This window comes from Arachis duranensis, chromosome 3 (genome assembly GCF_000817695.3).
Source record: "Arachis duranensis cultivar V14167 chromosome 3, aradu.V14167.gnm2.J7QH, whole genome shotgun sequence".
Lineage (NCBI taxonomy): Eukaryota > Viridiplantae > Streptophyta > Magnoliopsida > Fabales > Fabaceae > Arachis > Arachis duranensis.
The window spans coordinates 119,606,870-119,628,569 of NC_029774.3; the positions used below are offsets into that span (position 1 = coordinate 119,606,870).

The 21,700-nt window shown below is 28.5% G+C and overlaps 3 protein-coding genes and 1 pseudogene across 5 annotated transcripts in view; 1 reads left to right on the forward strand and 3 right to left on the reverse strand.

Annotated features, from left to right (window-relative positions):
- LOC107480677 (protein RTF1 homolog) overlaps window positions 1-452 on the reverse strand; it is a 3,094-nt gene extending 2,642 nt beyond the window's left edge. The window contains exon 1 of the mRNA XM_016100841.3: window positions 32-452. The gene's annotated coding sequence lies outside the window, so the exon portion shown is untranslated. The remainder of the gene's footprint in view (window positions 1-31) is intronic.
- A 260-nt stretch (window positions 453-712) lies between these two features.
- Window positions 713-4,668, reverse strand: LOC107480596 (phosphatidylinositol N-acetylglucosaminyltransferase subunit A-like; annotated as a pseudogene).
- Window positions 4,669-4,715: 47 nt separating this feature from the next.
- Window positions 4,716-7,028, forward strand: LOC107480678 (uncharacterized). The gene is made up of 5 exons (XM_016100842.3): window positions 4,716-5,084; window positions 5,186-5,391; window positions 5,881-6,048; window positions 6,144-6,379; window positions 6,500-7,028. Exons 1-5 carry the CDS (start codon window positions 5,015-5,017, stop codon window positions 6,747-6,749), a joined length of 930 nt encoding a protein of 309 aa, XP_015956328.1. The 5' UTR covers window positions 4,716-5,014; the 3' UTR covers window positions 6,750-7,028.
- A 522-nt stretch (window positions 7,029-7,550) lies between these two features.
- LOC107480680 (cytochrome P450 736A117) lies at window positions 7,551-10,698 on the reverse strand. 3 transcript variants are annotated; one of them, XM_016100843.3, is made up of 3 exons: window positions 10,363-10,698; window positions 9,246-9,787; window positions 7,551-8,405 (listed from the first exon to the last, which is right to left on the reverse strand). In XM_016100843.3, exons 1-3 carry the CDS (start codon window positions 10,523-10,525, stop codon window positions 7,800-7,802), a joined length of 1,311 nt encoding a protein of 436 aa, XP_015956329.2. In that variant the 5' UTR covers window positions 10,526-10,698; the 3' UTR covers window positions 7,551-7,799. The 3 variants fall into 3 exon arrangements, with proteins under 3 accessions (XP_015956329.2, XP_052115555.1, XP_052115556.1); XM_052259595.1 differs by lacking the exon at window positions 10,363-10,698 and adding an exon at window positions 9,929-10,131; XM_052259596.1 differs by lacking the exon at window positions 10,363-10,698 and adding an exon at window positions 9,916-10,131.
- Between the last annotated feature and the right edge of the window lie 11,002 nt (window positions 10,699-21,700).

The following is a 21,700-nucleotide window of genomic DNA, read 5'->3' on the forward strand; positions in this document are numbered from 1 at the left end:
TTCGAATGAGTTGATAGATCAAGAAGCTTACTAGTAAGGAAGGATGCTAGGTGAGGCGAATTTGATACCAACTTTGGGGGTATGCAAGATGATGAAGTCAGCTCCAGAGTCAAAATTGAGGACTAGTAGCGTTGTTTGATTGATGATTGATGACAGTTAAAGGAAGATTACAAAGTTTGGGATCATGTGTTGTTACAATTGTTGTAATTATAATAATTAATAAGGAAACTTACTAGGAAGGAAAAACTATAATAATTCCATTAAAAGCAGAGAGACAGAGAAAGAGAGTAGAGATAACAAAAGCTATTGGTTATGGCATCTGACGAGGAAACTACTATAGATTCTTCTATGCCAATAAATTTACCGCATCATATTTGACTATACATTTCATATATATAAATTCACTCTCTTACTTTCGTTCGGGGTTGGAAGCTTTCTCTCTAAGCGCCTCATTTCTTTTTTCTTTCTTACTTGTATGCTTTTTTTTTTTTTTGGGAGTCGCATCTTAAGCGAAACTGTGAAAGAGTGCTTTTTTAGTTTTTTTTTTCCCAAAATTATTTCAAATTTGCGACCTCTAGACGAGTATAAAGAGACTATGCCATTTGAGTTATAGCTAGTTGGAGAATGCTTTTTTAGTTTGGTTAAAGTAAAATTTGATGATGAATAATTCTCTCTTAAAATATTTACTACTGTACTAAATTGTAGGAAAATGATCTCAAATTTGTTAACAATGAAGGCCACTGAATAAGCAATAAGGCAATAACAAAATCTCTTTCTACACGAAATAGTTTGCTTTGATGAAAGTTTGTAGCAAAAAACATTGATTACTCCATTGATGTTTCCAATTCCAATAACCGTTCTAAGTTGCTAACATTTTTCCTTTAACTATTCTTCTGATAGCTGAATTCAGATTAGTCAACAAACAAAAGCTAAAGGATTCAACAAAATGATGTACCACGCTCCTCATAATCTGTCATTTTCTTTTTTCCCGCAAGATCTATCCATCATATTTGTATGGAAAATAACATCTGGAACCACCTCAATATCATCTGCTGGCTAATAATGATTAAAAATAAAAAATAAAAAGGTAAAGCAAAAAATAAATTGAATAAGGAGCATATGTTTGACATAGCAAATAACACTAGCCTACCTGCCATAGTTCTAGCAGATGCCATAGCAAAAAACTCAAGATCATAACCAAGCAAAAGAGCTTCCCTGCCCATGCTCCACATGAGAGGTGTCTAAAACAATACAGACAATCAACATTCAGCAGTCACTTGAAGTAACATTTGTGTCTTTAAGCTCCAAATTACTAAAGCAGAAAATCTATTAATGATGATGATACTCAAATGAAGATTCCAAAATACCTTGATTTAGTATAGCTAACTTATGTTACAAGCAAATGAAAGAATTTTGTGCTCAAGTGATGATTAGGAAAATCACAACATTAAACTGAATGGATAAGGGAGTTCCTTTTACAACTATGTTGCCATTAAAGTTGAATTGAATCCTATGAAATTGTGTACCTTGAGAGATGCTCTAGGAGATCTTGATGGGGGCATTTTAAGGCACGACTTATACAATTTCAGTCCTTCTGGCAACGTCGTGCCAGTTGTAGAGTTCCTTCATCTACAAGGGCAAAAAAGAGTTACTAGTTTCTCACTGAAAGCATTAGACGAGGCTGCTTAAAATTTTGAACTTCCATCTTACTCGATTGTGCATGACTTGCGGATCAATTTTTGGCAGCATAATTATCGCCTTTTGGATTGCACGCACCATATCAGTGGGATTAGGTTCTGCCAAAACAATCATGTCATCCGGTAATACCTATATGAATCAACATCAACCTTCAAATTACATGATGGAATTTTAAAGTTGTTGAATTGGTCTAAAAAAATAAAAAATAGAAGTTCATAAGAAAACTTAACGCCAAACAGGTATAGAAAGAATATTTATGATACCAACCTCAGGAACACCTCCCACACGTGTGCTAACTGTTAACAATCCACAACTAGCAGCCTCCAATATCGCGATACAAAAAGCTTCGGTTAAGGAACTGTGTTCAGCAGAGTTTCAAACACAGAAAACATAGCAGCCACTTAATATGATTCAAAACTGAGTTAGTAACTTAATATATAAAAGCTTCAACCTCTTAAAATGACTCAATTGAACCCTTTGCTTTTAGGCAAAAATTTATGGAAGATTTTATTTTATTTTTTTTACATCCTGTCAAATAAAGTGAATGTTGTGCAGTTAACTACCAACAACAGCTAACATAAATTTAGAAAATATGACCAGTCATTACAACTTAAGACAGAAGTCGAACTATATATTCATCAACTGAAGAACTTAAGGAAAATGGAATTTAGGAAGCTATACCTGTTTAAGAAGATATGCCCTGATATTAGAACAGAACGGACTTGCGTATGTGGTACAGCTCCCAACATTTCAACTCGATCTTGAAGAGAATGATGTTCTCTCATCTCTTCCAATAGCACACGCTTAGGTCCATCACCTCCAATAATGAAACGAACCTTCAAATGCATATATAAGTTAGGCCGTTGAAAGTCTACAACCAACTACAAATCTATATAATTTCTAACCCACTGCAGCACCTGAATACATTGCTGATACATTATTTATACAGACTCTGAATATGGAACCAATAAAACAGTAACACTAATGGATTCCGAATCACCAATAATCACTTCAATAACTGGTGTAAACACAATGTCAGAAGGATAAAAAAATAGTGTCTTGTCAAGTCTCTGGATGAGGGAATCTTTTTTTCTTCTTAACATGAAAGATTGTAAGAATATACTAGAAAAAAAATTACTTCTTAGCATCAATATCTATACTCTTAGAATTTATTTCAGAAATATTGAAAACATATGCTCTCTCTAATGTTGATGCCATTTGTTTGTAAAAATCAGGAGAAGAAAAATGAGCAACTATTACATCACAGGAAGCACCAAAAGGAAAAAGTAACAACACTGTCAAAGAAGGGGGCCTTAGCTAAATAGTGGCATCAACTCCATATTAGACATAACTCTTGATCCGAATTTCCTAAACTGAGTTATGCAAGACAGACAAATAAACAGTCTTTTTATCAACTCACATTAGGACATAGCCGGCACAGTTCTGGAATGACTTCAACAAGCAAATCCGCACCCTTCCGGTAAACTAATCGACTGATAACAACAATAACAACCTCTGATCTGCTGGGAGGTTCAAATGCCGGTTTGAACATTTCGGTGTCAACAGCATTAGGTATTACAAAAACCTTATCTGCTGACAAACCTGACCTCAAGACAGTGTTCTCCTTGCTTGTATGGGAAACACATATAGCTTGACTCACATCTGCCAAGGTAAACTGCAACACCTTGTTCATGTGGATGCTTCCGGCATCACTAAAACCATTCAGCGAATGATCCGTAAACACAACCTTGTATCCCATGATTCTCGAATTCAGAAGGGCGTGATGAGAAAGTGTTGAAAAGGTTTGATGTCCATGAACTATAGTAATTCTCTCCCGAATAAGAATTGTTCTTATAATTGGCAGCATCCCTAACAAGGTGGGAAATGTGCTTTGATTAAAGAATGGTTTCCATGGAATGTAATAGACTTTTAGACCACCAGTCATATATCTAACCCCAGAGCGGTTTCCATAGGCATGAGTTACAACCACCACCTGAATATTCATATACATGTTTTTCAGTTCAAAATATATGAAATTACACACAGAACAATCATTTCTCAGATAGGAGAGTATGTGAAACTCTTGCATGCTCTTGGAAAAAACAATTACAATCATTCATTTCATTCAAAATAATTAGAAGTTATGTGAAAAATCAAGAATGGTGACTGATTACTCAATCTTCATGCGAAAATGATAGTTGATGAGAATAGTCAGATGATCATATTCACTCAACTGTTATAATAGCTTTTCAATATCTAAATTATCAGTTCCACATGAAACATCGCCACCAAGAATGATCTAATTGCTTTCAAAAACACATATTAAATATCCTTGAAAATAATATAATTTCTATCCTACTACATTCTAAGTGTTTTGCACGAGCAACAATAAGTGTATTTATTTTGCATGGTAGGCTAGGCAACTCACACCTCCAACATTATTAAATTAGGCGTTCGTGCATACATCGGTAACTCGGTAAGTGTCACTCAAGCATTTCTATATGAAAATCTATGCACACGCTACCCTAAGTATAAATTGAAAGAGGTAAAGATAACATTTTTGATATAAAGGTGTGACCGGACGACCTTGTGGCCTAACTCGAGCAAGCATTGTGAGAGGTAGTAAACGTGATTCTCGACTCCACCAACGTTGGGATAGAAAAAATCCGACACCATCATGATTCGATGCCTTTGATGATCACCCATCTCAAGATTTAAGATACCACAGGAGCTGCACCACAGAAGAACGGAAAATGAAACCAAAACGAAATGGTGAAAGAGCAGAATGGTGAACAATATTAAGAGGGTCCAAGCTGCGAAGAAATGAAAGCGAACGGTGTACAGTGTACTACTACTACTACTACTGATAGTGACACGTGTCAGAATCAGCAGCAGAGAGTGAGAGAGGCAAACACGGAAGCGTAACACACTGTAGTCTCTCTCCGCGTCAATCCACTCTGCATTAATATTTGGTTTACATATTTAAACAGACAGAGAGAAAGAGAGAGAACGTTGTTTAGCACTCAGATCAGAATATATAAAAATGAAATATAATGTATCAATTAATTTTTATTGTATTATCCTAATAATTCATTAAATTAAATATGCTGCCTAATGCAGTAATGCTGTTGACACAGAAATAAAAATTTCAAAATTAACACAAAAATAAAAACTTTATAGTAGCGATCAAGAGAGTCAGTGATTGATTAGAATAAGAGGTGTTACGTTTCCAAGTAGAGAGTGTAGCGTTGACCGTTGAATTAAGCTGACTTGTTAAGAAACGAACAGAGCAGAAGAGAGAGTGTGAGCGAAAGTCATGGATGAAATCCAGCAAAAGTTCATCAAAGTTGACGGTCTCAACCTCCACATCGCTGAAATCGGAACAGGTCATAATCCACTGTACTCACATGCATGCCGTTTTCTTATGCTTCTGATTTCTTAACCCCTTCCCCTTCTTCAAACTCTCTCTCTGGTTTCTTATTTTCAGGTCAAAACGTCGTCGTATTCCTGCACGGGTTCCCTGAGATATGGTACTCGTGGCGCCACCAGATGATTGCCCTCGCCAATGCGGGTTTCAGAGCCATCGCCCCTGATTTCAGAGGCTACGGTCTCTCCGATCCCTCGCCAAACGCCACCTTCTCTCATCTTCTCACTGACCTCCTTGCAATTCTTGATTCTCTTGCTATTCCCAAGGTACACCATTTTCTCTCCTGCTTTTTTAGGTTTCATATATATAATGCATCGTGATCTTAGTGCAAAGAACACTTTTCTTGATGAATATCGCAATGGAAACTTGCATAACTGATTTTGAAATTTACTTGAAGTTGAAATAACACCATTGGACTTCGATTCGAGTGTTTATCCCACTATGAAGTATGAAAGTGTAGCATTTCCCTATTATATAATAACTAGGGCCTGTCAAAGCCGCAATTTTATTGGTTATTTTTTATATAACACAATAAATACAATAGAATTATAGCTCTTAAGCAAATCAATGATTCACAGTCTCAAATGTGATGTTGATCTTTGATGCCTTCACTGGCTCACTCTGTTCTGTTGCAATGTTATTTGCCACATAGAAGGAATAAGCTTTAATTTAATACCCTAGCTGATTTGACCATATGCTTAATTAATCTGTTGCCTAATTGATTCAACTCCTCAATCTCAATGTACCTATATAAGGTTTTTCTTGTTGGGAAAGATTTTGGAGGCCGTCCTGCATATTTGTTTTCCATTTTACACCCCGAAAGGGTGCTGGGAGTTATCACATTGGGAGTTCCTTATGTTCCACCAGGCCCGTTACATTTCTCTAAGCTCCTTCCTGAAGGTTTCTACATTTCGAGATGGCAGGTAACCTCAAATTCCTTTTATTCTCATCCATAATTGCAGTCTTGCCAATGAAATAATAATAATAGTAATCATGCCTTTGTTTCTGCCTATATCAGGAACCAGGGAGGGCTGAGGCCGATTTCGGACGCTTTGATGCAAAGACTGTTGTGCGGAAGATTTACACCCTCTTTTCAAGAAGTGAAATACCAATAGCTCAAGAAAACCAGGAGATCTTGGATTTGGTTGATTCATCTACTCCTCTTCCCCCTTGGTTCACAGAGGAAGATCTTGCAACATATGGGGCCTTGTATGAGAAATCTGGATTCCAAACTGCGTTGAAGGTTCCATATAGGTGCTGCTATTATTAACCTTCATTGCTTTTTTATTTCTTTTATTTTAGTTTTGTTCAATGAAATAGCCTATCAGATTGAGTTCTTATTCATTGTGGATTTGTTTGCATTTTGTGTCGTAGGTCCCTTGGTGAAAAAATTAACTTGCCATCAGAAGCTATAGTCAAAGTTCCAGCACTTCTGATAATGGGTGGGAAGGACTATACTCTGAAGTTTCCGGGGATTGAGGATTTGACAAAGGCTGAAAAGGCGAAAGAGCTTGTGCCGAATCAGGAGATAACATTCATCCCTGAGGGGACACATTTTGTTCAAGAACAATTCCCTGCAGAAGTCAATCAGCTTATCCTTGCCTTCCTTGCCAAGCACACTTGATCTTGGGAAGTTAGTCATGAATGGTGTATGAAGAGTTTAATCTTCAAAATAATTTCAGGGCATCCTCAAAAATATTGGCGTAACAATCGTGTCCCTTGTTAATGCATTAGTATTTAAAGAAAAACTTCTTGTTCAATAATATGGCTCTATAAATATTAGTAGTTTAGTACAAGTTCAAAAACTATACCCCTGTAAAGTATTGCGATTTGGCTAATTAGAGTATCATTTTGGTTAACATTTGAATTAAATTTGATGAATTCAAAAATAATATTTTTCATATCTTTTCATTGATTTATAGCTATGAACATACTGCTTTGTAGCCAATGAATTATAACTCAAATGACATAGTCTCTCCATATTCACCTAAGAGATCGCGAGTTTGAGTCTCTCTATCTTTGATATAAAAAAAACACTGCTTTGTGATAACCCTGCACCTTACTTGTAGGTTATCAAATCAATTCGAGCAAATCCAATTTTAAATAAGACGGTGCTAGTTGGTTGGTATAGTGTGCCTCTCATAAAACGTGAGTGCAACAGATATTACATTTTTTTGATAAGAAAAAATAAGAAAATAATTTCATTTAACATTGTATTTATCTCACTTTAAAATATCAATCAATTTAAAAATTTGATACATTCATAATTTAATATATTAAAATTTGCAATTAAATACATTGAATTATCAATACATTAAGCATACTACTTGTGATAGATGTTCTAGAAGAGAGGAACTATATAACTTTATTCTCATTTTGTGAAATTTTAGAAGACTTGAAGTAATTCTGCAATATGCACAAAGAAATACAAATATAATCGACACATCATTTCTTTTTACATTAGATGCAGAAATCCTTATATAGGCAACCTCATACCAAGCCACACAATATACACACTCAAGATTCTAAACCCAAATTACCACTAACAGAATTATAATGGCCACTTTATCCATTATCACTTACGGACTTTTTTTTTAACTTATCTTTATCATTTACACATTGTTGCCCAAGATTTTCTTTCTCTCTTGTCATAACTTATTGAATTCAATTCAATTCATTCATAATAAGGGGTTGCTATAGCCAAGAGAGGTGATTTCAAATGCAGGGCTAGTCCATGAGTTTCAGACATGTCCACTTCCTTAGAAGCAGCAGACAAATCCCAATCAAAATGATGAACAAGGGTAGCCAGCACAATCTCATCAACAGCAGTGGCAAACTGCACCCCAGGGCACCCTCTCCTTCCTGCACCAAAAGGAATAAACTGAAAATCACACCCTTTGAAATCCACCGAACTGTTTAAGAACCTCTCTGGCTTGAACTCAAGTGGCTGGTCCCAACACTTTGGGTCCGTTGCAACGGCCCATGCATTCACCAACACCTGTGTTCCAGCTTCAATGTCATACCCATTCAGCTTGATGCCTTTGGTGGATTCTCTAGGAACTAGAACTGGAAGTGAAGGGTGCAACCGAAGTGTTTCTTTGATCACAGCTTTCAAGTAGTTCATGTGAACCAAATCTTGTTCGGTTATGTTGCCTCTGTTTCCAACAACAGTTCTCACTTCATCTTGCAGTTTGTGCATAACCGCCGGCCGTTTTAACAGTTCCGCCATTGCCCATTCTAGCACAGTGTACGTAGTGTCCGTACCTGCCGCAAACATGTCCTGCATAAATAATTCACATTAAATATGTATTAATAATTTAAAATTTTACTTAATCAAAAGTTATAATAATTAACAATTATATTAACAAGTTTCAAGAAAATTGAAGTCAAAATTAATTAAGTTGGACGGCCATACTTGACATGCAGACCATGAAAATTAAATGATCCTCTTAAAAAGTGTGTGCTATTTATAATATTGGGAGTAATTACCTAAATTGGTCTTTAAGTATTTTAAAATGAAACATTTTAGTCCCAAAAATACTTGAATTAGTCAATAATCAATTCTATTCTTACTTGAAAGCTTCTAGGGTGGTTAAAGTATTTTTAAGGTCTTTAAAAGACCAGGATATGTTACAGAATTGTAAAAAATTTAGGGATCAGTCTGTAAATAGGCCAATTTAGCATTAGCCTCCATTATTGTTGATGTGGACCGAAAGACTGAAATATAACTGGAAAGGAAAACGTGCTTAATGGAGTCCTGGAAGAATTATGTTGATGCCGACAAACTATACATGTGCTTCTCATCCACTCATATATGCATTTGAATTATATTGATGCCTACCAGCATATTGTTGGTTAACTAACTTTGGCACTATCTATGGGAAACAACTTTAAGAGGAGGGTCACGGGTCGCATACTAGTAAGATACTAACAACCAAAAAAAAAACCTTTATTATATAATTAACAAAATTTAAGAGTATGATAATTAACAAGATATATGATAACTATTCCTCATTTTATAAAATAAATCTCAGTATCATTATTGTGAAAAATAATTTACTAAAGAATAACATACCAATTGCGTAAATGTTAATATATATCAAACTCAAATATTTCTTACCAGGAGTATTGCCTTCATTGTTATTGTGTCAAACTCAAATCCAACGGCGTTACTGGTGACAGAAAGCAAAACATCCACAAAATCATCAACATTATCAGTAAGTCCCTCTTGTTCTTTCCTTTTGCAAGAACCAACATGCTCCGCAATCACTTGATCCAAAAACTCATCGAGACGCTTGGCCACTCTTGATGCTCTTTTATAAGAACCATCAATCTTGTTCAACCAACTAAGCCATGGAATATAGTCCCCTATTGATATTGTACCCAACAACTCTCCAAACTCCAGCAACAGCTCCTGAAACTTGTTGCACCCTTCTCCTCCTCCACGGTATCTCCTCCCTAGAGCAATTCTACACACTATGTCATTTGTAACACCGGAGAATATCTCAGACAAGTTTAACGGCACAGAAGAAGAAGCAAACTCTTTGATGGTTTCAACCATTCTTGCAGCTTCTTCTTCCCTAACACGACTGTACGATTGAACCCTTTTGTTGCTCAGAAGGTGCAACACGGCTAGGCTCCTCATCTGCCTCCAGTATTCACCTGCGTTACATAAAATACGAGAATAAGATATTTTAGAGGATAATAATTTTTAAAAAAATAGATATATATAGAAATTAGTCACTAAATATTTATATTTATGTGTTATTTTGTATAACTTTAATGTATACTTCATATTTATACCGGTGGTTGATTAGTGATTATTTTTTCTCCATACAATGATGATAATAATATTATTAATGATGATAATGATTATGAGTCGGTGGCAATGGCAATGGCGAAGAAGAGAATTGGAGAGAGAGAGAGAGAGGAGTATAAGCGTGGTGGCAGTGGCGAAAAAGGAAGAAAAGAGAAAGAAAGAGTTTCGGAGAATGAAAATGATTGAAGAGTTCAGTAGACTATGTCTCTATTACGAAGAGAGGTTACTTGACATATCAGCATTAATCTATTATCAATTGGTTTTAACTTTTAAGGGTTGGATAGATTGGACGAAAATAAATGAAATCAATTTATATTTTTATAATTGTTAAGAGAAGTTAATCAAATAAATAATTTACGACCAAAAAAGACTTTTACTTTTATAATTATTAGACATGAACTTAGATAGCCACACTTACCATAAGCAGAGTTAGCTATGTCTTTAGAATCGTACAAGAGTATGTCACTCATCTTACGCCGTGGTCTGTTGGAGAACACTAAGTCGTGCGTCTTCATCACCTCTTCCGCCATGTCGGCCGAAGACACCACTAGCACTGGAACGTTTCCGAAGTGAAGGAGCATCAAGGGACCATGTTTTTCAGCCAAGTCTTTGAGTGACCGATGTGGGAACAAACTAATTTGGTGGAGATTACCGACTATAGGTAGCTTTGGAGGTGAAGGCAGTAAATTTTTATTTGTGGGTTTCGAATACTGCCATTTTATGATAAGTAGAATAATGAACAAAGATGGTAATACAATGATGGTGAACAAATCCATAGTAGAAAAAACAGAGAATACTCAAGTGATGGCAAAAATAGAGAATACTAAGTTTTTAAGAAACCGCCAGAAGGTTTTCAAGCTATCATGGAAGGTGAGAAATAATAGTAAACTTCATTTATGTAAAGTTTTTAGCCTAAAATAATGGATAAGTATTGCAAAAATTTTTATTTTATTTTAGATTTTAATTTTGGTGGGAGGGTATAAAATTTTATATAATTATTTAATTATATTTTTATATCTTAAATATATTTTTAAATAATAAATTTAAAATAATTGTATAAAATTTTTTTAATAGAAATTTAATTTTTTATTTTATTTCAAGAAGCTGATGATGGGATCATTTATATATACTCATATAAAAAATATATTACATGTATTTTATAGACCATATAATTAGTTTATTCTTTATTTATCTAACGTGTATATTAATTAATCTTAAGTATAAGTTCACAATTCACGAGATATAGTTACAATTAGAGAACATTAAATTTTTTTAAAATATTTTTAATTATTAGTTTAATTTTTTTAAAAACTATATCCCGTGTAAAGTACGGTGATTTACCATTAGAATATTATTTTGGTTAACATTTGAATTAAATTTGATGAATTCAAAAATATTTTTTATATTTTTTATTAATTTATAACTATGAACATACTGATTTGTGATAATCCTGCACCTTATTTGTAGATTATCAATTCAGTTCAGGCAAATCCAATTTTAAATAAGACGACGCTAGTTAGTACAGTGAGCGTAACAAATATCTATATTTTCTTAATAAAAAAAATAAAAAAATAATTTCATTGAACATTATATATTACTGTTCTCACTTTAAAATATCAGTCAATTTAAAAATTTGATACATTTATAATTTAATAAATTATACAAAAATTTATTTATCTTGAAAAAAAATACTCCATGTCTTATTTATATGTAAGACCATTTTTAACATCTTACTTTTTAAATTTGAATTTTTGGCGGTGTTGTCTCTCGCTATATAAATATTTATCTCTCTGCAAGAATTTTTTCTAATTTAAAAAAAATGAAATACGAAATATTATCCTTAAAAAAAGCTAACTAGAAGACTAAATTTTAAAGAATAAATAGTATTTTTCATAATAATAAATTTTTAAAAATATCGATAAAGATTGAATTTTAAAAAATAAGTATTACTTTAAATACTATTTGTATTTTAAAATTCAGTTTTTAGTATTTTTTCAAAGAATTCATTATTACTTAATTCATTTAAATATCTATTTTTACGTATCAATAATTCAAAAATTCAGAAATTTTTTTATTTTTTTTCTTCTAAAACTGAATAAAAAATAATAATTAAAATATATCTAGTTAGTAAGTCTTTGATAACCGGTGTCAAAACAAACCAATTTCGTTGAGGTTTTCGAGTATGGGTAGTTTTACAGGTGAAGGCAATGAATTTTTATTTGTGGATTTAAATACTGTCATTTTACGATGAGTAGAATAATGAACAAAAATGGTAATACGATGATGGTGAACGTATCGATAATAACAAAAATAAAAATTACTCAAGTGGTGGTAAAAACAGGGACTATTAAGTTTTTTGGAACCGTCAGAAAGTTTTCAAGCTGTTATGGAGAGTGAAAAAAAATGCTAAATTTTTTTTATGTAAGGTTTTTAGATCGAAATAATGGATAATCTTTGTAAAAATTTTTATTTTATTTTAGATTTTAATTTTGGTGGGAGGGTATAAAGTTTTGTATAATTATTTAATTGTATTTTTATATCTTAAATACATTTTTAAATAAAAAATTTAAAATTCTTTTAGTAGAAATTTAATTTTTTTATTTTATTTCAAGAAGCTGATAATGAGATCATTTGTATGTACTCATATAAAGAATATATTACATATATTTTTATGAAGTGAAATAATATTATATATATTTTATAGACCATATAATTAGTTTATTCTTTATTTATCTAATGTGTATATTAATTAATCTTTAAGTTTAGGTTCACAATTCACAAGATACAGTTACAATTAGAGAACAGTTAATTTTTTTTAAATATTTTTAATTATTAGTTTAATTTTTTTAAAAACTATACCCCGTGTAAAGTACTGTGATTTAGCAAATTAAAATATCATTTTGCTTAACATTTGAATTAAATCTGATGAATTCAAAAATAATATTTTTTATATTTCATATTTTTTATTGATTTATAGCTATGAACATACTGCTTTATGATAATCCTGCACCTTATTTATAGATTATCAATTTAGTTTGAGCAAATCCAATTTCAAATAAGACGACCTACTTGGTACAGTGAGCGCAATAAATATCTACATTTTTTGATAAGAAAAAATAAAAAAATAATTCCATTAAACTTTGTATATTACTGTTCTCACTTTAGAATATCCGTCCATTTAAAAATATGATACATTCATAATTAAATAAATTATATAATAAATTAATGTATTATATAACAAATTTTAATTATTAATTTTACTGAAAATTATTTATTTTGAAAAAAATATTCTGTCTTATTTATTATATAACACCATTTTTAACATCTCACTTTTTAAATTGGAATTTTAGCGGTGCTGTCTCTCTCTACATAAATATTTATCTCTCTTTGCAGGAATTTTTTAAATTTTAAAAAAATGAAATACGAAATATCATCCTTAAAAAAAGCTAACTAAAAGACTAAATTTTAAAGAATAAATAGTATTTTTTATAATAATAAATTTTTAAAAATATTGATAAAGAGTAAATTTTAAAAAATAAGTATTATTTTTAAATACTATTTACTATTTATATTTTAAAATTCAGTTTTTAGTATTTTTTTAAGAATTTATTATTATTTTTTAAATAATTTGAATATCTACTTTTACGTATCAATTATTCAAAAGTTAAGAAAAATTATTTTTTTATTTTTACCTTCTTTTAAAATTGAATAAAAAATAATAATTAAAATATATATAGTTAGCAAGCCTTTGAGCGACCGGTGTCGAAACAAATTAAATTGGTGGAGGTTTCTGAGTATGGATAATTTTGGAGGTGAAGGCGATAAATTTTTATTTGTGAGTGTGAAATACTGCCATTTTATGATGAATAGAATAATAAACAAAGATGGTAACATGATGATGGTGAACAAATTTATAGTAGCAAAAATAAAGAATACTCAAGTCGTGAAAAAAATAGGAAATACTAAGTTTTTAGGAACCGCCAGAAGATTTCTAAGCTGTTATAGAGGGTGAAAAAGAATGCTAAACTCCTTTTATGTGAGGTTTTTAGCCCGAAATAATGGATAGACTTTGAAAAGATTTTTATTTTACTTTAGATTTTAATTTTGGTGGGAGGAAATAAAGTTTTATATAATTATTTAATTGTATTTTTATATTTTAAATATATTTTTAAATAATAAATTTAAAATAATTGTATAAAATTCTTATAGTAGAAATTCAATTTTTTTATTTTATTTAAAGAATCTGATAATGGGTCATTTGTATGTATTCATATAAAGAATACATTACATATATTTTTATGAAGTGAAATAATATTACATGTATTTTATAGATTATATAATTAGTTTATTCTTTATTTATCTAAGGTGTATATTAATTAATCATTAAGTTTAGTTTACAATTCACCAATATAATTACAATTAGAGAACATTCAATTTTTTTTAAATATCTTTAATTATTAGTTTAATTTTTTTAAAAAGTATACCCCTTGTAAAGTACTGTGATTTAGCAAATTAAAATAACATTTTGATTAACACATTTGAATTAAATTTAATGAATTCAAAAATAATATTTTTTATATTTTTTATTGATTTATAGTTATGAACATATTGCTTTGTGATAACCTTACACCTTATTCATAAATTATCAATTCAATTCGAACAAATCCAATTTCAAATAAGACCACATTATTTGGTAAAATGAGCGCAACAAATATCTACATTTTTCTGATAAGAAAAAATAAAAAAATAATTTCATTGAACATTGTATATTACTGTTCTCACTTTAAAATATCCGTCAATTTAAAAATGTGATACTTTCATAAATTAATAAATTATATAATAAATTTTAATTATTAATTTTACTGAAAATTATTTATCTTGAAAAAAAATACTTCGTGTCTTATTTATCATGTAACACCATTTTCAACATCTGACTTCTTAAATTGAAATTTTGGCGGTGTTGTCTCTCTCTATATAAATATTTATCTCTCTTTGCAAGAATTTTTTTTATTTTAAAAAATAAAATCCGAAATATTATTCTTAAAAAAAGCTAACTAAATGACTAAAGTTTAAGGAAAAGTATATGGAACCAACTAATAATCAGCCAAGAATGGAACAACATAATTAATTATAATTAGTTATATTAATTTATAATTTAATTTATTTTTTAAATTATTGTTGACCACGTTCAAAACATGAGGGAAGATACGCTAGTGATAGGAGAGAATCACAGATGCTTTGATCATTCATTAGTTGGTTCTATATAATTAATTATGTTTTATTAATACGTAACACATGAAACATAGAAATCATATCCAAAATCATCCAATTTACAAGAAAAAGAAACATCTACCTATCGGTAGAAACATCCGGTTAAAGTCACCGGTGACTCTGGTTTACCAATTGGTTGATTCTTGGCTTATATAGAGTTGGTTCCCTGGCATTGTTGAAAGTTTAAAGAATAAATAGTATTTCTCTTAATAATAAATTTTTAAAAATATTGATAAAGATTAAATTTTAAAAAATAAGTATTATTTTTAAATACTATTTATTATTTATATTTTAAAATTCAATTTTAAGTATTTTTTTAAGAATTTATTATTATTTAATTAATTTAAATATCTATTTTTATGTATCAATTATTCAAAAATTCAGAAAAATTATTTTTTTATTTTCACTTTCTTCTAAAACTGAATAAAAAATAATAATTAAAATATATCTAGTTAGCAAGCTTTTGAGTGACAAACAATCCAATTTGGTGGAGATTTTTTAGTATGGATAATTTTGGTAGCGAAAGCGGTGAATTTTTATTTGTGGGTGTGGAATACTGCCATTTTATGATGAGTTTGATAATGAACAAAAATGATAACATAATGATGGTGAACAAATTCATAGCAGCAAAAACAAAGAATACTCAAGTCGTGAAAAAAAACAGGAAATACTAGATTTTTAGGAACCGCCAAAAGATTTTCAAGCTGTTATAGAGGGTGAGAAAGAATGCTAAACTCATTTTTTGTGAGATTTTTAGCCCGAAATAATGGATAAGTTTTGCAAAGATTTTTATTTTACTTTAGATTTTAATTTTGGTGGGAAGAAACAAAATTTTATATAATTATTCAATTGTATTTTTATATCTTAAATACATTTTCAAATAATAAATTTAAAATAATTGTATAAAATTCTTATAGTAGAAATTCAATTTTTTATTTTATTTGAAGAATCCGATAATGAGACCATTTGTATGTACTCATATAAAGAATACATTACATGTATTTTCATGAAGTGAAATAATATTACATGTATTTTATAGACTATATAATTAATTTATTTTTTATTTATCTAACGTGTATATTAATTAATCTTTAAGTTTAGATTCACAATTCACGAGATATAGTTACAATTAGAGAATAGTCAATTTTTTAAAAATATTTTTAATTATTAGTTTAATTTTTTTAAAAATTATACCCCTTGTAAAGTACTGTGATTTAGCAAATTAGAATATCATTTTAGTTAACACATTTGAATTAAATTTAATAAATTCAAAAATAATTTTTTATATTTTTTATTGATTTATAGCTATGAACATATTGCTTTGTGATAACCTTGCACCTTATTCATAAATTATCAATTCAGTTCGAGCAAATCCAATTTTAAATAAGACGACGCTAGTTGGTAAAATGAGCGCAACAAATATCTACATTTTCTTAATAAAAAAATAAAAAAGTAATTTCATTGAACATTGTATATTACTATTCTCACTTTAAAATATCCGTCAATATAAAAATGTAATACTTTCATAATTTAACAAATTATATAATAAATTAATATATTATATAATAAATTTTAATTATTAATTTTACTAAAAATTATTTATGTTGAAAAAAAATACTCCGTGTCTTATTTATTATGTAACACCATTTTCAACATCTCACTTTTTAAATTAGAATTTTGGCGGTGCTGTCTCTCTTTATATAAATATTTATCTCTCTCTGCAGGAATTTTTTTATTTTAAAAAAATAAAATCCGAAATATTATTCTTAAAAAAAACTAACTAAATGACTAAAGTTTAAAGAATAAATAATATTTTTTTAATAATAAATTTTTAAAAATATTGATAAAGATTAAATTTTAAAAAATAAGTATTATTTTTTTTTCATTTTCACTTTTTTCTAAAACTAAATAAAAAATAATAATTAAAATATATCTAGTTAGTAAGCCTTTGAGTGACAGCTGCTGAAACAAACTAATTTGGTGGAGATTTTCGAGTATGGATAATTTTGATAAAAACAAAGAATACTTAAGTCGTGGAAAAAATAGGAAATACTAGATTTTTAGGAACCGTCAGAAAGTGTTCAAGCTATTATAGAGGGTGAAAAAAATGCTAAACTCTTTTTATGTGAGGTTTTTAGCCATAAATAATGGATAGGTTTTGCAAAAATTTTTCTTTTATTTTAGATTTTAATTTTAGTGGGAGGAAACAAAATTTTATATAATTATTTAATTATATTTTTATATCTTAAACACATTTTCAACTAATAAATTTAAAATAATTGTATAAAATTCTTATAGTAGAAATTTAATTTTTTTATTTTATTTGAAGAATCTAATAATGGGGCCATTTGTATGTACTCATATAAAGAATACATTTTATGTATTTTCATGAAGTGAAATAATATTATATGTATTTTATAGACTATATAATTAGTTTATTCTTTATTTATGTAACGTGTATATTAATTAATCTTTAAGTTTAGGTTTACACTTCACAAGAAATCGTTACAATTAGGTAGCGTTTGTTTTGAGATACTGAGACAACGACTGAGAGATTGAGACTCAGTATCGTGTTTGTTAGTTCAGAGACTAGTACTAAAATTTCTGTCTCTGTCTCTAAAATTTCAGTATTTCAGTACCTCCAAAAAATAGGGACATAGGGGACTGAAATTTTTAGAGATGGAGACTAAAACTTTAATAACATTTTATACCAAAAATACTTTCATTTCAATTAATTAATTTCAATTTTACCCTTTGTGCAAATTAAATTATATTTCCATTCTTGTTTCAATTCCTGTCTCCCATTTTGCACCAAACAGAATACTGAAATTTATTTTAATCCCTGTCTCTTAGTCTCTGTCTCTAAGTCTCAGTTTTTCTGTCTCTGTCTCTCCAACAAACGCTACCTAGAGAACAGTCAATTTTTTTAAATATTTTTTATTATTAGTTTAATTTTTTTAAAAACTATACCCCAGTTTTTAGTATTTTTTAAGAATTTATTATTATTTAATTAATTTAAATATTTATTTTTATGTATCAATTATTCAAAAGTTCAGGAAAATTATTTTTTATTTTTACTTTTTTCTAAAACTAAATAAAAAATAATAACTAAAATATATCTAGTTAGCAAGCCTTTGAGTGACAGGTGCCGAAACAAACTAATTTGGTGGAGATTTTCGAGTATGGATAATTTGAATAGTGAAGGATAAAAATAAAGAATACTCAAGTCGTGGAAAAAATAGGAAATACTAGATTTTTAGGAACTGTCAGAAGGTTTTCAAGTTGTTATAGAGGGTGAGAAATGCTAAATTCCTTTTATGTGAGGTTTTTAGCCAGAAATAATGGATAGGGTTTTGCAAAAATTTTTATTTTACTTTAGATTTTAATTTTAGTGGGAGGAAACAAAATTTTATATAATTATTTAATTATATTTTTATATCTTAAATACATTTTCAACTAATAAATTTAAAATAATTGTATAAAATTCTTATAGTAGAAATTCAATTTTTTTATTTTATTTGAAGAATCTGATAACAGGGCCATTTGTATGTACTCATATAAAGAATACATTTTATGTATTTTCATGAAGTGAAATAATATTACATGTATTTTATAGACTATATAATTAGTTTATTCTTTATTTATGCAACGTGTATATTAATTAATCTTTAAGTTTAGGTTTACAATTCACAAGAAATCGGTTACAATTAGAGGACAGTCAATTTTTTTAAATATTTTTTATTATTAGTTTAATTTTTGTAAAAACTATACTTCTTGTAAATACTGTGTTTTAGCAAATTAGAATATCATTTTGGTTAACATTTTAATTAAATTTAATGAATTCAAAAATAATATTTTTTATATTTTTTATTGATTTATAGTTATGAACATATTTCTCTGTGATAACCTTGCATCTTATTCATAGATTACCAATTTAGTTCGAGCAAATTCAATTTTAAATAAGACGACGTTAGTTGGTACAGTGAGCGCAATAAATATCTACATTTTCTTGATAAGAAAAAATAAAAAATAATTTATTTTAAAAATTATATATTACTGTTCTTACTTTAGCAACTATTTTGTTGTTTTTTAGTCGTGACAGTTTTATTTAATTACAAAATAAGACACTAAATTGTACCCACTTATTATTTGCATATCTATTTTTTCCTCATTTTATAATATTACCGCCTATCTTTTTTTTTTCTTTTTCACATTGAACACAATAAAATTAAAATTTATTTTATTATCGAAATTTCTCATCACTAAACAATTTTTATTGCCTTATTAGTAATTACCAACTAGGTATGGCTTTAATCCAATAAAAAATACTACTTGTCTTTTAAATTTTAAATTTTAATTGATTTTTTAAAAATTTATTATTATTTAATTAATTTAAATATCTATTTTTACGTATCAATTATTCAAAAGTTCAAGAAAATTATTTTTTTTATTTTCACTTTTTTCTAAAACTGAATAAAAAATAATAATTAAAACATATCTAGTTAGCAAGCCTTTAAGTGACCGATGTCGGAACAAACTAATTTAGTGGAAGTTTTCGAATATGGATAGTTTTGAAGGTGAAGGCGGTGAATTTTTACTTGTGGGCGTGAAATACTGTCATTTTATGATGAGTAAGATAATAAACAAAGATGGTAACAAGATAATGGTAAATAAATCTATAGTAGCAAAAACAAAGACTACTCAAGTCTGTGAAAAAAAACAGGAAATACTAAGTTTTTAGGAACCGCCGTTTTCAAGCTGTTAGGGAGAGTGAGAAAGAATGATAAATTCCTTTTATGTGAGGTTTTTATCCCGAAATAATTGATAGGTTTTGTAAAGATTTTTATTTAACTTTATATTTTAATTTTGGTAGGAGATAATAAAGTTTTATATTATTATTTAATTGAATTTTTATATTTTAAATACATTTTTAAATAATAAATTTAAAATTATTGTATAAAATTCTTTTAGTAGAAATTCAATTTTTTTTATTTTATTTGAAGAATCCGATAGTGGGGTCATTTATATGTACTCATATAAAGAATACATTACATGTATTTTCATGAAGTGAAATAATATTACATGTATTTTATAGACTATATAATTAGTTTATTCTTTATTTATCTAACGTGTATATTAATTAATCTTTAAGCTTAGATTCACAATTCACGAGATATAATTACTACCAGAGAATAGTCAATTTTTTTAAATATTTTTTATTATTAGTTTAATTTTTTTAAAAACTATACCCCGTGTAAAGTACTGTAATTTAGCAAATTAGAATATCATTTTGGTTAACATTTAAATTAAATTTGATGAATTCAAAAATAATATTTTTTATTTTTTTATTGATTTATAGCTATGAACATACTGCTTTGTGATAATCCTACACCTTATTTATAGATTATCAATTCAGTTCGAGCAAATGCAATTTCAAATAAGATGACGCTAGTTGGTACAGTGAGTGTAACAAATATCTATATTTTATTGATAAGGAAAAATAAAAAAATTTCATTGAACATTGTATATTACTGTTCTCACTTCAAAATATCAGTTAATTTAAAAATTTGACACATTCATAATTTAATAAATTATATAATAAATTAATATATTATATAATAAATTTTAATTATTAATTTTACAAAAAATTATCTATCTTGAAAAAAAATTCCGTGTCTTATTTATCATGTAACACCATTTTCAACATCTAACTTTTTAAATTAGAATTTTAGCGGTGCCGTCTCTCATGTAACACCATTTTCAACATCTAACTTTTTAAATTAGAATTTTAGCGGTGCCGTCTCTCATGTAACACCATTTTCAACATCTAACTTTTTAAATTAGAATTTTAGCGGTGCGTCTCTCTATATAAATATTTATCTCTCTCTACAGGATTTTTTCTAATTTTAAAAAAATGAAATACGAAATATTATTCTTAAAAAAGCTAACTAAAAGACTAAATTTTAAAGAATAAATAGTATTTTTCATAATAATAAATTTTTAAAAATATCGATAAAGATTGAATTTTAAAAAATAAGTATTACTTTAAATACTATTTGTATTTTAAAATTCAGTTTTTAGTATTTTTTCAAAGAATTCATTATTACTTAATTCATTTAAATATCTATTTTTACGTATCAATAATTCAAAAATTCAGAAATTTTTTTATTTTTTTTCTTCTAAAACTGAATAAAAAATAATAATTAAAATATATCTAGTTAGTAAGTCTTTGATAACCGGTGTCAAAACAAACCAATTTCGTTGAGGTTTTCGAGTATGGGTAGTTTTACAGGTGAAGGCAATGAATTTTTATTTGTGGATTTAAATACTGTCATTTTACGATGAGTAGAATAATGAACAAAAATGGTAATACGATGATGGTGAACGTATCGATAATAACAAAAATAAAAATTACTCAAGTGGTGGTAAAAACAGGGACTATTAAGTTTTTTGGAACCGTCAGAAAGTTTTCAAGCTGTTATGGA